This window comes from Pyrus communis, chromosome 11 (assembly GCF_963583255.1).
Source record: "Pyrus communis chromosome 11, drPyrComm1.1, whole genome shotgun sequence".
Classification (NCBI taxonomy): Eukaryota; Viridiplantae; Streptophyta; class Magnoliopsida; order Rosales; family Rosaceae; genus Pyrus; species Pyrus communis.
Window position 1 is genome coordinate 26,434,356 of NC_084813.1, and position 19,955 is coordinate 26,454,310.

The 19,955-nt window shown below is 35.3% G+C and overlaps 1 protein-coding gene across 1 annotated transcript; it reads right to left on the reverse strand.

The window, feature by feature from the left end:
- Positions 1–1,638: 1,638 nt before the first annotated feature.
- LOC137749359 (MADS-box transcription factor 14-like) lies at positions 1,639–15,417 on the reverse strand. The gene is made up of 7 exons (XM_068489455.1): positions 14,675–15,417; positions 5,065–5,146; positions 4,358–4,422; positions 4,189–4,288; positions 3,262–3,303; positions 2,174–2,215; positions 1,639–2,047 (listed from the first exon to the last, which is right to left on the reverse strand). Exons 1-7 carry the CDS (start codon positions 14,857–14,859, stop codon positions 1,889–1,891), a joined length of 675 nt encoding a protein of 224 aa, XP_068345556.1. The 5' UTR covers positions 14,860–15,417; the 3' UTR covers positions 1,639–1,888.
- Positions 15,418–19,955: the final 4,538 nt, after the last annotated feature.

The following is a 19,955-nucleotide window of genomic DNA, read 5'->3' on the forward strand; positions in this document are numbered from 1 at the left end:
GGTCATACTCTTAGTAACCCAACAGCCAAACACAAGAGACAGGTGGGTTTTTTTTCTTTATTTTTTTCAGTTGTACCTACTGCGGACAGGTTGCACTTTCCAACACTATGATTAAAGAAAATGACGAGTGACAAGCTGGTAGGAAGGCGATGAACATCCCTCAAAATTTATTGGTGGTGGACAAAAATGGTCAAATTCTCATACCCAACAGTCTCTGTTCTTCTATTTTCATATTTTTTTAATGTTCTTTTGTGATATATAATCACGGTTAAATTATATTAATTTTTTTATAAAAATAATAAGAATATAAAATATTGACGTGATTTAACTGTGATTATACAAACAAATGAACATAAGAAGATTATAGAAATGGAGGACAGACAATCCACCTCCAACAGCCAAACACAAGAGACAGGTGGGTTTTTATTCTTTATTTTTTTAGTTGGACCTGCTGCAAAGAGGTTGCACTTTCCAACGCATTCAGTCCATCTTATTGGTTGATCTTTTTTGTTTTGGACAAAGAGTACGATGTATTTCGTCCGAAAAAGAAAAAAAAGGTACGATGCATCCTTTTGTTTTATTTTTATGAATTTTAACGATAAGTTTTTGTTACTGTTTACATTAGCAAAAAAATTATATTTTTACACTTAAAAGTCAATCTTAGTACTATTTATTTTACCCTTTATTTTGTCATTATCGTTAAAACTCAAAATTTTCAAGTCATTTTTATTAGTTTTCCTTTATTTTTAATCAAATGATCCATATAGCTTCTTGGATTGTTTTTTGTTCTTTTGCATTTAGATCAATGGTTAGGAAATTAACAATAATTCTTTTAATTTAAGGAAGGGAATTGTTATTAACATTCCAAAAATCTCATTTAGCATTTTAACATTTCTATAATTAGAAGGAAAAATACACTTATAAGGAGTGTAGAATATAATTTTTGGAATGCTAATAACAGTTCCTTTAAGGAATTGTTATTTGCATTTTAAAAATCTTATTTTGTATTCTAAACTTTCTATAATTAAAATGAAAAATATACTTGCAAAAAGTTTATAATAAGATTTTAAGAATGCTAATAACAATTCTTTTAATTTATTACGCTTATGTTTAAAAGTTTACTATACTTATTGGAGTCAATATTATTTTGGGGACCAAAATATTCCCTTTAACTCCTTAAAGAATCTTGGGAGTGGTGGTAGGGACCTTAAAATGAGGTTCTTCGTTGGAGATGCTGTTATATCTCGTTCAAAATTGTGATGCTAGAAATACTAATTTTTTAAGTTTAATAGTGGACTAACCACATTTTTTATACCATAGTTGTACCACATATTTAATAATGATAAGACTCATCAATATATATATTATGAGTTTTATTTATATTTTATAGGTTTTTTTAATTAAAAAACTATATTTTATAAGCAACATGACGTGATGATTTATGGTAAATTTTTTTCCTTTTAAACCATATTTCTTTAAACCACGAAAACAAAACTTAACTATAAATTAAAGGAAAACTAATGAAAAAATCTTTAAAAACTTTAGTTTTAATCAAAATGATAAAATGAAAGTGTAAATGAATACTACTATAAGTAACTTTTTAGGCTAAAAATACTCTTAACGTTAAAAGTGAACAGTATCAAAATGTTTCATTAAGATTCCCAACCAAAGAAAAACATAAAAATTAAATACTGTGGCCATACATACAAATTCAAGTCGGGATCCCGTTCATACACGATATATTATACAACACGGAGAGGCGAGGTCCACTCTGCCGTACAATTTCAGTTCTCAAAGACATATGTCCCCAGAGCTGGTAGACGTGTCACCTCGCCTTATTGCCACGTATACAATATAGTACATAAGTTGCCCACACCCTAGAAAGTAGTCAAAACAAACGAAGCACGGTGGCCGGAACATCGTCGTCGCTGCTGCAGTTGTTGTTGTTGTTGGAGGTGATGGTGGTGTTATTAGCGGTGGAAGTGTTCTGCTGAGCCGGTTCCTCGTCGGCAGCTCGGTCCCTGATCTGCTGCTCCTTTGCTGCAATCTGAAAAATTAAAGGCCATCAAGTGACCAAGTACTTTTTAATTTCTTTACTTGCTTTTCTATCACAACTTCTTCCTTAATTTCTGCAATATCTCAACGAAATATATAATTATATGTGGTTATATACCTCATTTTCCATGAGAAGCTTCTCTTCTTTCAGCTGTTTTTCCTGTTCAGATTTAGTGTCATGCATAATCCACCAAATTCAAATAAAAACTCTCTCAAAATATCTCGACAAATATTTACGCCAACATATCAGTGGCACCAAATTATAAATTCAGTTCATAGCATATATATATGCGGCACCAGCAGAAACTCAGACATCAGACAACTGGGAATATAAGAAAAATGGTGAACTGTCGTTTTAGTCTCTGAATAATTAGGTCATTGAATTATTTTTTCAGTAAAATAAGTTCTTAAATTAATTAGAAATTATTAATTTCATCCCTACTATTATATTCAAAATTATTTTACCTAATTTTCATCAACTTAAGTCACTTGATACACTTCAGAGTATAATATCATCATTTTCTTGTCTAATAGCCCTTAACATTTCATATAAGTTGCGAATTTATGTCTAATTTACCCTCAAAAGTTAACTTACACTATTTATTTATGAAAAACTACCAATTTATCCTTCAAATTAACTTCATACATAATTTCTTTATAAAATAAAACTACCAATTTACCCTTCAATGTGTATCACATGCAAGTAACGTGACTTAAATTGATGGAAAATTGAATATAGTACTTTCAAATATAACATTAGGGATGTAATTGACAGATTTTTATAATTTAGAGACTAAATTGGCAGTTTATCCTAAGAAAAATATTAGTAAACCAATGTAGTAGATCTTAATTTACACTTTCCCCTCCCCTTCTCCCAAACCACAAAAAAATGCAGCAACAAAAATGCAAGCCCCTGCACGAATTGTGAGTTCGAGGGAGGGCATATCCACAGTACACATAGACCGCTCATCGGCACATGTGTAACGTGGATATGCCCTCGAACAGATTGCAATTGGCACTCCCATTAACTAGAATTGCAAATACAAGACTGTACTAGTATACCAAAACTGCACAGTAAAACCCCCACCCCTTCAATCTCCACTTAAACAAAGCATATATCTTGGTAATTAATGACAACACTCTTCAAACAGAAAACACTTTCTGTTCAAAGTTGAAGGTTGATGATGCCATAGATAGAATGTATACCTGCTCGATAAGAGCTGTAAGGGTTTCCATCATCAGCTGTGTCTGCATTATCAATAGCACTCAAGTGAGTTTTTACCACCAATCTATTAGACTGTACATCCAATACACAACGCAAATTATATAAACGCTTCATGTATCTGTTACTACTGTGTTTATTTCAATGAGAGTCAAGTGACTCGAACCCTTGTTTTCTTTTCTTCATAATCCTAGTTGTTTATGGGACAGGAACAGAGCACCATCTAAAAAGAACCACTCAAGTATACAAGCATTTACATTTTACAGACCAAAATTAGGATGGCCAAATTGTTCTCTGCCATTTATTCAGAATTTATTTTAGTGCACATATCTGTTGGTCTCTGGAATTACTGAAATTATCAAATATCACTAAACTTCTGTTATAAAATTGCAGTTCAATGGATGAATCATATATTTTGTGGTTTAAATTTCACCCAAAACCTGAAGAAATAACTTGATATCATGGAAACAACAGAACTTACCACTAACACATTTGTGCAGAAATTAATACTATTCAAAGGATTTACCAACTTCCAAACCTCAAGGACAAAAACATAACAAAAAAGAACAGACATTTCAAACATTATTGATCATCAATGCAATCCCAGCTAGAAAAGGAAGCTATATATGCAGGTCTATATTCCGAAAAATAGGTACTTAACTTAATTGAAATGCAGGTTTATATTCCGATTCCAGAAACTATATATGCAGGTTTATATTCCAAAACCAGGTACTTAATTGAAATGCAGGTTTATATTCCAAAACCAGAAACTATATATGCAGGTTTATATCCGAAACCAGTCTAAGTGAAACCGTAACGCTATTTTTAGGTTCTTTTTCCATGAGCTGTCACAGTAAACCAGAATATGAACTAGTTAACGATGGTCTAAGAATAAAAGAAGATTAATAAACCTTTCTTGATCTTGTTTGTCTTAAAACTGCATCCAATTCTTCCTCAAGCTTGGTGAGCTCTGGAACATCTAGATTATCAATGTCTCGTGCTTCTATATCACTGCATAAAGGTAATCAGATCCCAGTCACGTGGGTGAAATGTAATGAAGCTTCTGTACATGATACTTACCTTTGAATCATTTTCAGAGATTGGCTAGCGCCTGTACGGAGACCACTGCATTCCCAATTATGCTTCTGCACCCGGGATTAGCAGAACGTGAGAAGAAACGATATGGTAAATGATAAACTTCTGTTCTTGTCCAGAGAACGTAGGCTGAAAGTATTGCTACTAGTGTTTGTAATTTTGACAGTGATACAAAACTTTTAAGTCCTACCAAATACACTAAATTGGTTGAACTGTGATTTCAGTAGCTTCTTTCACAATCAACTTGGCCAACCTTTGATTCAGGAACAACAGATATTGGATCCACAACCTCTTTCATAATACAAGTGCAACTTGGTCAAAGGTGGGCCAAGTTCCTCTCACTTTATAAAAGAAGTGGAGCACCACCCATAACCAAATTAGTTTCTTATAAGCCTTTGCCAAGTTACTTTACTTTCTAATATGAACAACTTTCACATATCCTCACCCGCCTCCTCTGGAGGCAGTCAAGCCAATCATGTGGACAACACACATCATGTGGCTGGGAGCACGTGTTATCTTAGGGCTTTACATGTGAGCCAAGTTGGATTCCCGAAATTGGGCTACAACAACAAGGGCTTTACATGTGAGCCAAGTTGAGCATCACCGTGCTCGATAACTTGGTGGATTAACATATACGATTTTTCAATACTCTAATCCTGTTAATTTTGTGCAGGGTAAAACGCTTGACTAACCTTGTCAGTACCACCAGCATTCTTGGAAGCAGCAATTTCCTCAGCATTATGTTGCTGGTAACGCTCCAGAAGCTTTGCAAAACTGAAGCAGAAAAGGGCCACAAGAAAAAAATATATATATAAGAAGCAAGTTTATTTTATGCGTTGATTAATTTGAAAGAAATAAATACACTTACAGTAGAAAGGATGCCATTTATATGCACATAATTCATCCAATTGAGATAAAACATCTAGTGCTAGTGATTAACAGTAAATTAAGAAATGTGGAATTTCATGATGAAGACTAATTGACAAGAAGCGTGGATAAACCCCACCCCACCCCAAACCCCATATAGAAAAGAAGGCTTAGGGCATGCATTAGGGAGTTGTTGGACATGTTGAGTCAACTAGCTTTTGACATTATTCACTAGCTAGTTTAGCAAAAACTTAGAAAATAGTAAGGAGCGGACCCCCTTTAGAGATTAAAGCCTCAAACGGGATCCACTCCTTACTCATGTTCACACTTTAATGATTCTTTAACTAAAAAAATACAAAAAATCATCATCGGCTGACCATTCCTAATAATGAAGTCTCTGCATGTGAGATTTATAATTAGAGTAATGCCGAGTAGACCATCAATTTAAACCATATATTCTAAATCATCACGTGGTGTTGATGATTAGATTATTACTTAAATGTTGATTTACGTGCTTATTTTCTATTGGTGACAAATCACATTGTTTGCTAACATGCTTAAGTTTCAAGGGATTTGGAATAGATAGAAATAGGCTACGTGGTATCAGTTTGAGGAATTTGAAATACACTACATGATCGTTATAAAGATAAATAAGTATTAACAAATTCCTCATATGAGGTAACCATTTGTAAGTATAAATGCACAACATGGTCATTACAAAGACATGTGTGCTGGATTCTTCATGAATCCTTCTGAAAGTGATTTGCAAATCCTTTTCACATGCCTTTGTAATACCCATGAAATGTATTTCAAATCTATACATCTCACATTTTGTAGTCCATCTGTTAGTAATTTGGCTTCAATCCCTTGAAATTTGCCAGTTCCTCACCCAAACATAACCTTAGTGCATTGTCTCTAATTCATTCATCCTTAATCCAAACATAACCTAACTCAGAGTCTTTACTTGGCGAGCTTGCAGCTATCGCAATTCAAAATGTCATTTGCAATTGAAAAGCTAGCTCCTTCGTGGTCCAAAAGCATTGAACTCCAAAATCTAATTTGCCGTGAAGTCAGCCCGAATCTCAAGCGTTGCTTAAGGGTACGATTTCCATTTGTTGCGAGAAAGCTGGTGAATGAGTTCGACCAGCAACATTCACATTTGTGGAAAACCAATTGGAAATGGGAGGGTAGGGGCTTAGACCATTTAAAAAACCAAGGCAAAGCTTCCTTTTTTATTGTAGAAAAACTCAAAACACGGCTCCTCACATGTAGGGATCAAGAGTCTTAACACGTGAAAACGTATTGAGTGATGATTAAACATAAAAATAGAATACTCCGTCACCGTATTAGAATGTAAGTTTTCAATCTAAATCAATTGTCAAGAGCAAAAAGACACAAGATCAATAAACAATGAAGATAAAGCCTTTTTTCATCATGGTGGGTCAACTCTCCAACACATGTCCATATTTGCTTCCAATTTAGCCATGTTCCAAATGGATATGAAAATTTAACATTTGGGCTCGACATTTGTGTGTGTCCTTGTTGAGAATATCTCACACTAGATATGAAAGTTTGGCATTAGGTATTAAAAGGTCTCTTGGACCTCTTTGTGATTGCCAATTGTATTTTAGATGCTTATACTATAACTTAGTAGGTTAAGCACATGTTAGGCCCAACATAAACAGTTGTTAGGCTAAGGATATGTTAGGCCCAACATAAACACTTGTTCCCAAGTAAGTGAAAGATTGTGGCATGCTAGGAGTATCTTTTGCGTTAAGTGCTCAAACTTGGCGTTTCCACGTATTTCCAATTGAGTTTGCATTGAGCACTCATAATCTAACATGGTATCAAAGCTAAATTTAATAGATATCCTTGAATTGAAACATAATAGAAAACAATAGGGACCCAAATTGAAGAAAATTGAAACTATAAGGGTAGAAGTAAAATTTTGTGCAAACTACGTGGACTAATTGTAGTTTGCCATAGAAAGAAAGGTATTTTGTTTCCTTAAGGGTGGATGTTGACCTCAATGAGTTGGAAGAATCTATAAAGATCAATTTTAGCTTTGTCCAAGGATTGGAAAGAGGAAATGAGCTTCATGGCCCTATGTGTTTGAGTCTTTTTTTCTACTCTCTTAATCCTTTATCAACTAGTCTTTTCATACACTTTCTTTAGTTTGTATTCTCGTTGTAGCCTTAAAAGTTATCCTACTGATCTTATGATCTTATCCAATACTTTTATGCAAATAAAAAATCCAAAGGGCTGCTCTCCCTCTCTGGATTTTGAGACCTATATATTATAGACATTTTCGTTGGGAGTGTCCAAGTAAGAAACTGCCTACAGAGCCTAAACATGTAACTGTTAAGGATTTGTTTGGTGGGCTGGATGAGATTAGGCATTAGAATAGGATTGGATTGATAGAGATTGGCTAGGCAAGATTTGTGACTTGTGTATAGAGATAAGTTGGATAACTCACTCTATTGTGGATTCATAACCCATCATGTCCAGTTATGTTCATCTCATACTTTGACACAACAAAGAACAGACTATAATCAAATTCATTTTAATTAATCACAACATATCCCAACCAACCCACCAAACAGGGCTAAGGATATATAATCCTTTGACCCCAAGTTATGCAAAAGCCAAATAGAAGAACGTAGAAAGCCGACATTTTTTTAGGTATTCACCATTCCATGCATATGGTAGATCCCCAAGAAGGTTTAAATGAGTGACATTTACGATTTTACTCTCAATGTGCATGCCATGACTATTTCGGCTACACTTTAAGATGGATGGTCAAGGATGAAAACTTGATTAAGGGGGCCTTATCCCTATACTGCACCACTAGAGATAAACATCAAATCTAAACTGCACATTGCAGTTGGAATGCATGTTTTGGAAGTGTTTTAGGAATAGTTTCAAGCCCTTTAAGATAACAAACGAAGTTTTGTCAATGTTTAATATGAAGAGCTAATGCTTCTATACTGTAAAAGCATTTCTAAGTAGCAAGTGTTTCTTCAAGAGTTTTAAGCACTTTTTTTAAGAAGCACTTGTATTTATTAGAACTTTTGATTTGCATCTAATATAAGTGTTTATGAGCAAAAGTACTTTCTAGATGAACATTTTTAAGAGACCCTGAGTTTGTGACAAAAATAATGTAACATAAATAGACCAAATGATGTGCAGGACGTGGTATGCAATTGATTACTGTGAGAGTGTGAAGCATCGTCTCCCATCATAAAGTTACAAAGCCTTGCAAGTGCTTAGAAGGAGTTGGGTTATTCTTCCTATTTCTTTTTTTGTATCAAATCACTTTGGCGGAACATATTTAAGATGATATTTCTTAGTGTATACTTTTCACAGATGATATAGTGTTGATAGTTGAAATGCATGAGGGAGTAAATGCGAAGATTAACCTTTGGCGGAAGGTGTTGAAATATAAAGGTCTTTGCCTAAATAGGACAAGGACATAGTATATGGAGTGCAAGTTTAGTGGAAACGAGATCTAAATGAGATATGGATGAGGATTGGAGATTAGAAAGTACCTAAGACTGAACACTTTGTTATCTTTGATCTATCTTGCAAAAATACGTAGAATTAGATGGAGATCTCAATCATAGAATACAAGTTGGATGAATGAAATGGAATAATGCATCGGGTGTGTTGTGTGGTCGTTGTATGCAACTAAAGCTTAAGGGAAAATTTTATAGGACGACAATAAGGCTAACAATACTTTATGGCACATAATGTTGGGCAATCAAGCATCATCACGTGCAAAAATGAGTGTAGCAGCAATAAAAATGCTTTGTTAGAAGTGTGGGCTCACGAGAAAGGATAGGATTAAGAACGAGGATATCCGAGATAAAGTAGGAGGGCCACAATTGAAGATAAGATTAGAGAACATCGATTAAGGTACTTTGGACATGTGAACTGAAGACCTACACATGCTCCTGTTAGAGTGCGATTATGAGATGTAGGTTTAGGGCAAAAGAAACAGAGGAAGACCTAGGAAGACTTGAAAATAGACTTAAAAAACATGGAATATTTGGAGCTAATGGAAGATTTGGGACATAACCGAGCATAGTGGTATTTTAGGATTCATACAACAAACCTCACTTAGTGGATAAGGCTATGTTGTTGTAACAAAGCACTTTGGCTCATGTGTGAATTCAAACGGTCATACGTACTTCACATTAGCTAATATGTGTTGTCAACAGCCATACATGTTTCACGCATATTGCTAATGTATTTGGTATGAGCATAGGTATATGTAATGAAACGTGTGACGTTGTGAAGAATTATCCCACACAGGGATATGTAAAAACCTTGTTTCTTGCAAAGGTTTATAAGGAATTGAGCTACTTCCATTTTGAGGTGGAACCTGAACTTCTTTCATAGTATTAAAGCAAGTTGGCCATGTGTGAAGCCTCACGGTCGGCCATGTTCCATGTCACTAGTTACATTGCCTACCTGTTAAGCTTGAAAATTCACCTAGAACACCAATGAGTGTGTGAAGAGGTGAGTTATTCCTCTATTACTAGTTGTTTTGGATTGGATATTCACCTTCTACAGTAGTTTGGATTGCAAAAGCTAAGTTACTTCTTTGAAAATAAATGTCAAAAACTCGAATATATCATGTCATTTTTGTTTAACTTGAAGTCAGATGGTAAACTATGAGATATGAGGTCAACCTAGGACTCAAACTATGTGAGCGGATTATCATATTGTTTATACCCGATTTTACAATGTTGGCCCATATGTTTGCAGCCGTTAGACTAAAAGATCAAGATGATTTTGAATACCTTTTCTAGATATTATTATGGTTTTAATAATCATAATATTGTCTAAGGTGTTCTTGGAAATTCTCTTGAAAATGCTTGAGAGTAGGGATAATTAAGGAGTCGAATATTTCATGCGATAAAGACTCATCTTGAGGTCACGGCTAGATATGCGGTGATGCGATTATCTCTAATAATATGGAGATAATCAAGTATAAGGTTTGGACTTGATCATGAGTTAAAAAGAACAGATTATCCATGAGAAAATTGAAGATATTCTCAAGTATATCAAGGTAATATTTCAAGGAGTTACAATTTTATCCGACTCTATAGTATTAGTACAACTTGAATATCAAGCAATTTATGCCCACAAATACACATCTATGGGCAAAAAGAAAAGGACCTTCAACTTAACACACAAATCAATGCTCTATGCGAAATCTTTTCACACCCTTTTGTGAAATTGACTTACTAACTGCCAACACAATCTTCAATTGGATAGACAGGTTTGGGTTGGCAACTGACGAACGACGATCGACTGGATAGACGGGGGTTTTTAGAAGTAACTAGTATAGATGACAGACTAGATAAACAGGGTCCCAATTCATAAAGTAAGTTTGTCTTAAGAGTTTTGACTGACTGGATAGACAAGGACTATCTCAAGTCTGGGCTGACTTTTTATCTTAAGTCTTGGCCGATGAACAGTTTTTTTCTCTTTCGCCGAAAAAGATCACTTCATCAGCCTTTTTGGCAAAGCGATATGTACTATGATTGGTTACTCTTAGGTTACATTAAAGTTCGGCACACAAATAGTCAAACCATCTTTACGATTAAGGGACTCATCTTCTTCAAGTATCTTTGTTCATACAGTTTGACACTGATTCAACCAACCTATATTTTTACCAATATAGTTGAGGCTGCCAAACCCAATGCACAAGATTAGAACTTCATAGTGATTTGCATAACCTTCTCTTCAGGTTTTAGAACTCAAGGCCAAGAGTGTTCCGTCTTTGGCCGGAGTCGTCTGATTCAGAAGTTTGCAGCACATTCCATTCCATCATAACATTCAAGATACTCGCTGGCCGAACTTGGCAGCAAGATGGCACACCCGCATCATCATTTAAGTCACCAAATAACGTAGTTAGCTCCTAGTTATTTGGCTTATGTGCCATATAGACTTTGTAATTTTTAAAATCAACATTTTGGTATGCTCGGTGGAACCTTTGTGCAAATATGTGAAGCCCATATGATATTTCAATATTCCAATCCATCGCATTTCAGCCAATTGGATATTGGCTGAGACTCAAGCTCAACTAGAGAAGCCCATTCAAAAAAGTGAGGAGGATAAAAGGAATAGAAGGTGAAGAAGATTCTTGATGTACATAAGAGATGAGAAAATTCTTTTCCCAAATGTTGAAAGTGAAAGCTCATGTAACCTTCAAGAACAATGGCTAGATGAGAAAAGCTTCCCTTTTATTCCTATGTACTAATTAATTCCATTTAAAGTATGGTTAGATCAAAGGCTCAAAGAGGGGGGGGGGGGGGGGGGGGGAAGGGGTGGGGGCAAATTCTCACTCTGGCCATAATCAAGCCTTTGCCTGAGAAGATTGTTTATTTGACTCGCGAAGAAGCCAATCCACCTATTCTTTGAGTTAAGATTAAAAATTTGGTTGGCCTAGAGGAAAAAGTTAAAGTTTCTAAGACAATTATAAAGATCGACTCAGGAGGTGATTGTCGAGGGAATGTTCCAATGACAAAGAAGGCCGAAACACGGTCTCCAAAGTAAAAACCACATCAATTGATATGTTTATTGAACATACCACCGATATGGAGGAATCTTATAGCTGAGGCTGCCAAACTCGGTGCACAGGTTCAGAACTTCATAGTGATTTGCATAACCTTGTCTTTGGTTCTAGAACTGAAGGTCAAGACTATTCCTTCTTTGGCCGGAGTTACTTGATTCAGAAGTTGGCAGTGCATTCCATTACATCACCACATTCAAGTTATTCGCCTGGCCAAGCTTGGTGGCAAATTGGCACGCCCACATTAGCACTTAAACCATCAAAGAACATAATTAACCCCTAGTTACTTGGCATGCGCTCCACATAGATTTTGTAATTTTTACAGTTAACACACATATTTTACTTAGATGCATGCTGAACTTATTTAAATATTTATTGTATTTTATGTAAGTATATACTTTTAAGTCTTTAACCATCTTAACGTTCTCTCATATGAGTACTAGATTTAAATTTAAAAAAAAAATTTATAGAAAATTAGTCAGATTGTCGTCTTTATATTAGGTGATTTGTTTTAACAATGATGCCATAGATTTTGATCTTGGTCCTTTCTTTTAGGTATATTATTACGACAATATTTTGATCCTTTCTCAGCTGTATACCTGTAATGGCACAAGATTGTATTGAGCTTTATAAACATATGTACCATCGCCCTTCGTAGAATTGACTACATCTTTCTTCTTTCTGCAGTCAGAGTTGATGTTTAAATTATTGTAATTAACATCATTGGCCATGGAAGATGATATACAAATATACTTACTACAGGGTAACTTCTAATTTTTATTTTCTTTTTCATTTCTCAGTTCAAGATGGTTAACAAACCTGATCAAGCTAATTAATAATTTCTTAAGACGCAAAAACCATGAAAATCGAACAAATAGAATTAGACCCTTCACCTCCTATTAACCCGAAAACGATATCAGATATGCTGGAGATTAGACTTTGGCTACTCACATGATCCATTCTCCTATAGTGCTTCGCCAACTCACGTCATGCAGCTCGCAAACAAACTTCATCTCGAACATGCTCACGACATGCATGCATGGCAATTTGGACGTTACTCTTTCAACTATTACCATACCACTCCTTAATCCTTATGCATGGAAACTTTGAGTATATTTTTGCTCATGATGCTCAAGTGATGGTGGTGCCCACCATCTTATTTATTACCGTTAGATAGATTTAAATTTTGAGATATGTGTAGTGAATAGACACAAATTCTTAAATTTAAACTCATCCAACGATGATAAATAAGGTGATGAGTATTACCACCACTTGAAGGTGATGAGCAAATTGCACCTGAAAACTTTTCCTTATCATCTCAACATATCGTCCCGAAAACTTTTCCTTATCATCTTAAGATTCCGTCCAATACTATTTTTCACTGAATTCTTGATGGAATTCTTTCATGCGAGGGAAACACCGCTTGACGGTGTTATACACTCACAAACTCACCTGAATACAATGCGCACAACTATTAATACATGAGTGCATACTAGAATCTCGACATAGCAATCGTCACACATGACTTCTATCAGACCAATGGTGATTATATTGATAAATCGCTATTTTAGTTACTTATGAGAGCTAGTTAGTATTAGTTACTTCCTTTTCCACACTTTGGATTCCCGATCACATGTTCATTTCACAAATTAGACGTGATCAATCTATGACAGGTTGAGGTATGTGATAAGCTAGTCAAGATAAGATAAGGTATGTGATTGTTTCTCAAGTTAGGGGGCAATGTCCTCTTATCTTACTAGAATCGATAATCAAACTGTAAATATAAATCACACACTATTTAAGTACGAACTTAATCAATTAACAATATAGAAAAAAAAAAAAGGAATAGTACGCACTTGACTATCTTATTAAATGTATATACATTTTCCCATAGAATATTAACAATATAGACAAAGAAAAGGAATAATATTAGATATATAGAGTACGCACCGTCACTATCTTATCATCTATATATATATATAGTACTCATATAACAGGTACTCGATCAGTCCTCCCGAGGGCCTTTGAAGAGATTGATGCTATGTCCTACTCCAAGGACACTGCAATGGACAGTATGGAGGTGACATTTTCTTCCGACCCAACTTTTAATATAATATTTTAAGTACTTTTAATATAATATTTTAAGTACTTTTAATGATCATCATCTTTAGCTTCAATCTCAATACAATTAGGTTGCTCTAAAGGTATTTATTCGTTATCAACGGTAGACGATGGATGCTCCAATTCCTGTGTCATATGTTCGAGACACACCATAGTGTTGTTTATGCATGAGGTAACAAAAAATAATAATAATAATAATAATAAGAATAATAATAGTAGTAGTAGTAATAATAATAAAAAAATAAAAAAACGTTGAAAGCTTAGTTAGTGGGAATTTGGTCCAATGGCGAGCGTTGGATGGAAGCGTATTGGGTAGGAGTAGGCTGGAAATTCAGAATTCGAAACCTTCGTAAGCAAAGGAGATATTTATGGGAACGAAAGCTAAAGATATTTATGAGAAGTTAGTTTAAAGGATTCTTTCAAATTTCCATCCATATCAAGTTATCAACAAAACCTACAAAGGGGCGAAAATACACAAAATAAAATTATACATGAGAAAACAAATGGATCCACTGATTGGTAAGTTTTTAATTACAAAGATGGCAGCTAGCGAGCAGCCTAGCACTGCAGAGAGAAACATTCATACAGAAGAAAGCAAAGATAGTTCGAGAGCCAGCTGGCCAGTTCCTATTAGCTAAAGCATTCATTTTTTTACCATGGAAAATAAAAATAAAAATAAAAACAAGGCGGTCGAAACTTGGAAGGAAGAAGAAATTAAGTGGGGGGCGTACCTCGAGCCGCTACAGAACTCGTAGAGCCTCCCCTTGGTGGAGAAGATGACGAGGCCGACCTCCACCCCGCAGAGCACCGACAGCTCACGTGCCTTCTTGATCAGCCCGCTTCTCCGCTTGGAAAAGGTCACTTGCCGCCTGATCTTGTCGTCGATTCGCTTCAGCTGCACCTTCCCTCGTCCCATTACTTGCTCTTGCTCTCTCTCTCTCTCTCTCTCTCTCTCTCTCTCTCTGTTGTTTCTCTCTCTAGTTTCCTGGAGCCAAATGTAAAACCCTAACCTAGAAGCAGCAGCAGCAGCAGCGAATTCGACAGCTAAATAAAGAAAGAAAGAGGGGTTTTGTACTAATTACAGAGAAATTAGATTCGCGACCGGCTTGCTCTAACTCTGATAGCTCGGTCGGTCGGTCAGTCAGTCAGTCAGTCGGCACCTCCTCCCAGCTTTTGCTTGTTTTTGAAGTCGTACTTGTGGTGTTGTTGGACATAAACCCCATTACCATTTAAGGAATTTACCTTTTATCCCCAAATATCATGCCTCCTCCGTCTCTCGAATATACGCTGGATCTCTGGCCGCCACGTGTGCACTCCTCCCGCGGTTGATCAGATTTTTTAACAGCGCGATTGATTACCATCATCCACTCTACTTACTTAAGCCTAATTCCCAAAACATGGAACCGTGACCGACCCCGTCTCTCCTCCTTAGCTTATTCAACTCGGGTGAGTCGACTCCGTTAGGATATTTTGAATCAGGAGAGAAAGATAGAGAGGAGAGAGAGAGAGAGTGGGAGAAGAAGAGGAGAAATATCTCGAAAGTCGCACTATATAACGTTTTCTTTGGAACAGTCAACTTGATATAAGTTAAGCTTAGTTCAATTTGTTGGTTTAAGTTCACTTGCTAATTATCCACATCAAGCTTATTTTTATAATCTTTTATTTAATTTTTAAGCTTAAATATAAAAATTACTTATTGTTTCTCATTCTTCCTACTCCTATTTCTTGTCTCAATATTTTCTTCTAGCTCTCTTACAAGTTAAGTATGTGAACTATTCTATGTTACGAGTACTATATATATAAGCATATATACCAGTATGGATTCATAAGCGTGTACAAGATGAAATTTCGTCTAACTATTTTTATGCATGATAAGAGATTTAGTTTTATTTATTTTCGTATATTCCTCCTATTGTTATGCATGATAAGAGATTAAGTTTTATTTATTTTCATATATTCCTCTTTCAAATGTATAATTTATCACCTAACGTGTAAGTTTCATATACAATGACAAATAAATTTTCTTAACTAGTTTTTAGAAAAGTGATTGAATTTTTATATTTAAATATGCAAATTAAAATTTTGAGTTAACATGTATATAACAAAGTCATTTAGTATTACGATTTAGTAGTATTCATCTTCACTAGTAAATAAGAGATTTTAGATTCGATTTTCATCGAAGACGAATTAGCTAAGCCTACTTTGAGGCTTAGCCCACATCTCACTCCATTAATGTAGATAATATCATTTGTTAAAAAAAAATATAAAGCAAAAAATTCCAAATATTTAAACCTTATCAAGGTTCACCTTTTTTGTTTAAACAAAATATATTATGTACACTAATAAAGTATGAATGCGAGCTAAGCTTTACAATAGGTTAGCAATAAATGTGGTTCAAATTCGCATTTGGCTAAGATCGAACTTAAGACCCCTTCCTTATAAGTAAAGAAGAATATTACTAGATCGTAGTAGTAAATGACATGTATCCTTTTTTTTAAACATCAAGTAAAACTGAAGTAATGTGAATATTACTATTTTGGTCTAATGTAACAATTTTGGTTTCTAGGGAATGTACCGGAACCATAGGAGGAAAGTTTTATTGTTGGTGCACACGTCAACAACGGAACTGGTAGGGACTAGGATTCTCTCTTCTTTTCTTTCTATCCCCTTCCATCCATTGCTCTCACATTCTCTATTTTGTCTTTCTCTTTCTATAAAAAGTTAATATAAAATATTGAGATGACTTAACCGTGACCGTTTAAATAGGAGGAGAGGGAAGGGGAGGTCAAAAAAGAAGGGAGATAATCCTACTTCAACTGGCAGGTGGGAATTGAGGAAGCAAACAGAGGGAGAGATTTTTTAGTGTGACCGGAATATGGGATGGTACACCACGTGTCACTCTACAAATAGTAGGATGCGTGTGTTAAGAAGTTAATAATTTAAAAAATAAAATTTTCCATTACTTATATAAAAATACGTGATATACCATTTGTATTTCGATCACAATAAAAAATTTCTTTAACAAAGAAAATATGATATTTTTCAGAACAAAATAAAGTTATTGTATTTAAAGGTAAATTCTCTATTTTGGTTTTAGTTACGTGCAATGGAAACAAAGTCGTCTCATCACTGGTCAGGTAGTTCTTTTTACAATTGAGTATTATTCGACAATTTACAGTGTACACTCTTATGAGTGTGTTGCAGACAAGTTGCACTAACAGACTTACGAAAATTAAATCTTATTTTACTCAGGCCAAAGTTTTTGCTTCTTCCTTTACTTCTTTGTGTTGGAAAGTAACTCTCTTTTTTGCGTGTAGTGAAGAATTACCTCTCTATGCACATCTTTACTTAGTCAAAAGGGAACTCCATGTTAAACTTTCAATCCATTCTTCGTTCTTAGTACGATCAATTAAACGCCCATATGTGTACCACTATCTTTCGTATGTTTTGTTTCTTATTGCTTCACTTTGATTCCAAAATTAGGTAAAACTAAATTTATTTATTTTCTATAAATAGTAGTTACTATTTCCTGGTGACCCGAAGAAATTCTCTTCTGCACTGATTTGGTAAAATTGGGGGCCCCACATCTAGGGCAAGCGGTAGGAAACTTTTGCTTTTGTCCCATCAAACCACGTCCACATCATTTCCATATTTACGTGTATTATCAAATATGGAAATTTTACCCTCATTTGGGATTGGCCTTCGGTTTTCGTGGTGGTGGGTGTGCGGGTGACCTATCTTTTCACGACAGCCCCTCTCTCTCTCTCTCTCTCTCTCTCTCTCTCTCTCTCTCTCTCTCTCTCTCCCCCCCCTCGGTCCTTCCTCTCTTCAAAGAAAATTTTCATTGTGACGAAACACAGGTAATACATTACGTTTTTTTTTATGTAAATAATAAAATTTTATTTTTCAAGTTATTAATATTTTAACACATATATTTTATTATTTATATAATACACATAATGTATTATTTCGTGTGCGAATTACACTGAAAAATCTTCCCATTCTCCACTGGCACTGCACAGACACACAGCACACCGAAATATCTTTTTCTGCTTTTCCCTAATCCATCCCTTTCGGCAAATGTCGGAAACCCACTCCCGCCTCCCCCACCACCCCTTCAAATGGGCCTCCAATTCCTGGGCTTTATTATTTTTTGTTCGAACTGGGCTTGGATATTCTTAAATTCTTTAAGTAGCTGTAACTGATACTTCTACTAACGATGAGGCCGCGTTTGACCGGCTAGATTGAGACTATATAATTTAGTCATGCAAATTAGCTGTCTAATACAGCAATATATTATAAAAGTTTCGAGGGCCTAATTATGTTACAGTTGTTATAACTCATAAGCTACTTGTAAACGTATTTTTTTGCACAAGAAGTTGTAGTACTACGTTACTTATTTGCGTAAAGTACACATAGAAGAACTCTATACATCAGGTTTTCTATAATCCTCCGGAATATTGAATAGTCTTGAATTTTTAACACTTAGATATTTGTAAACTTTGGCGTTCGATTGCGGGGAAATTTAGAACGAGTGAATAAGGAAGAAGGAGAAGGGGAAAACGTAGTCCTGAAGTTAAATCCGTAGAGAAAGCAAAACAGGAGTCAATGACTGCAGTTTTTGGTGGATTAGACTGCCACCGACGATGTCTAACTGGTGCCAGTCTAGTTGCTCAACATTTGGCATACACCAAGGCCTTGCTCAGCATTATCCTCCGGAATATTGAATAGTCTCGAATTTTTAACACTTAGATATTTGTAAACTTTGGCGTTCGATTGCGGGGAAATTTGGAACGAGTGAATAAGGAAGAAGGAGAAGGGGAAAACGTAGTCCTAAAGTTAAGTCCATAGAGAAAGCAAAGCAGGAGTCGATGACTGCAGTTTTTGGTGGATTGGACTCCCACCGACGATGTCTAACTGGTGCTAGTCTAGTTGCTCAACATTTGGCATACACCAAGGCTTTGCTCAGCATTATCCTCTGGAATATTGAATAGTCTCGGATTTTTAACACTTAGATATTTGTAAACTTTGGCGTTCGATTGCGGGGAAATTTGGAACGAGTGAATAAGGAAGAAGGAGAAGGGGAAAACGTAGTCCTGAAGTTAAGTCCATATAGAAAGCAAAACAGGAGTCGATGACTGCAGTTTTTGGTGGATTGGACTGCCACCGACGATGTCTAACTGGTGCCAGTCTAGTTGCTCAACATTTGGCATACACCAAGGCTTTGCTCAGCATTATCCACCGGAATATTGAATAGTCTTGAATTTTTAACACTTGGATATTTGTAAACTTTGGCGTTCGATTGCGGGGAAATTTAGAACGAGTGAATAAGGAAGAAGGAAAGGGGGAAAACGTAGTCCTGAAGTTAAATCCGTAGAGAAAGCAAAACAGGAGTCAATGACTGCAGTTTTTGGTGGATTGGACTGCCACCGATGTTGTCTAACTGGTGCTAGTCTAGTTGCTCAACATTTGGCATACACCAAGGCTTTGCTCAGCATTTGGCATGCACCAAAGGCATGATTTGTTTTCGGACCCATGGCCATTTTGGAGATTTGCTTCAATGTTTCCGAAACACATGACAATACTTTATGTGTCATTATATTAGTGGAGAGCAGTTTATGTATTTATTTATTTTATTTTTTTCATTAGTTTGGACTCCATTCTAATTAAAATTTTCACGAGTTTTCTAATTTTCTACTTAGTCGGAGATTCAATCAAATAGGTCATAAAAGAAAATTGTTAGGTTAACTTTATTTCACATCTGTCAAATTTAGAGTGATTTTTAAAATTGATCATGAAGTTTTGATTTTCACATATTGCATCTTGTGGTATTAAAATTGTATCAATTTTTGTCTCCACTTCGATTGATTGTATGATAATTTATTAAATTGATAAGTTTGTGAGCGTGAGACTCTTATATAATATACGTCATATGAGATAATGTGTAAGCCATACTTTGCACCATATTGACACAAAACCTCATCAATTTAATGAAGGGTTAGACATTCAAAG

Coding starts and splice junctions, on each gene's coding strand:
- LOC137749359 (XM_068489455.1), bottom strand. CDS start 14,859: ATGGGACGAGGGAAGGTGCAGCTGAAGCGAATCGACGACAAGATCAGG. Junction 5,147..14,674: donor GAGTTCTGTAGCGGCTCGAG/GTACGCCCCCCA, acceptor TTTCTGCTTCAG/TTTTGCAAAGCTTCTGGAGC. Junction 4,423..5,064: donor ATGCTGGTGGTACTGACAAG/GTTAGTCAAGCG, acceptor TCCCGGGTGCAG/AAGCATAATTGGGAATGCAG.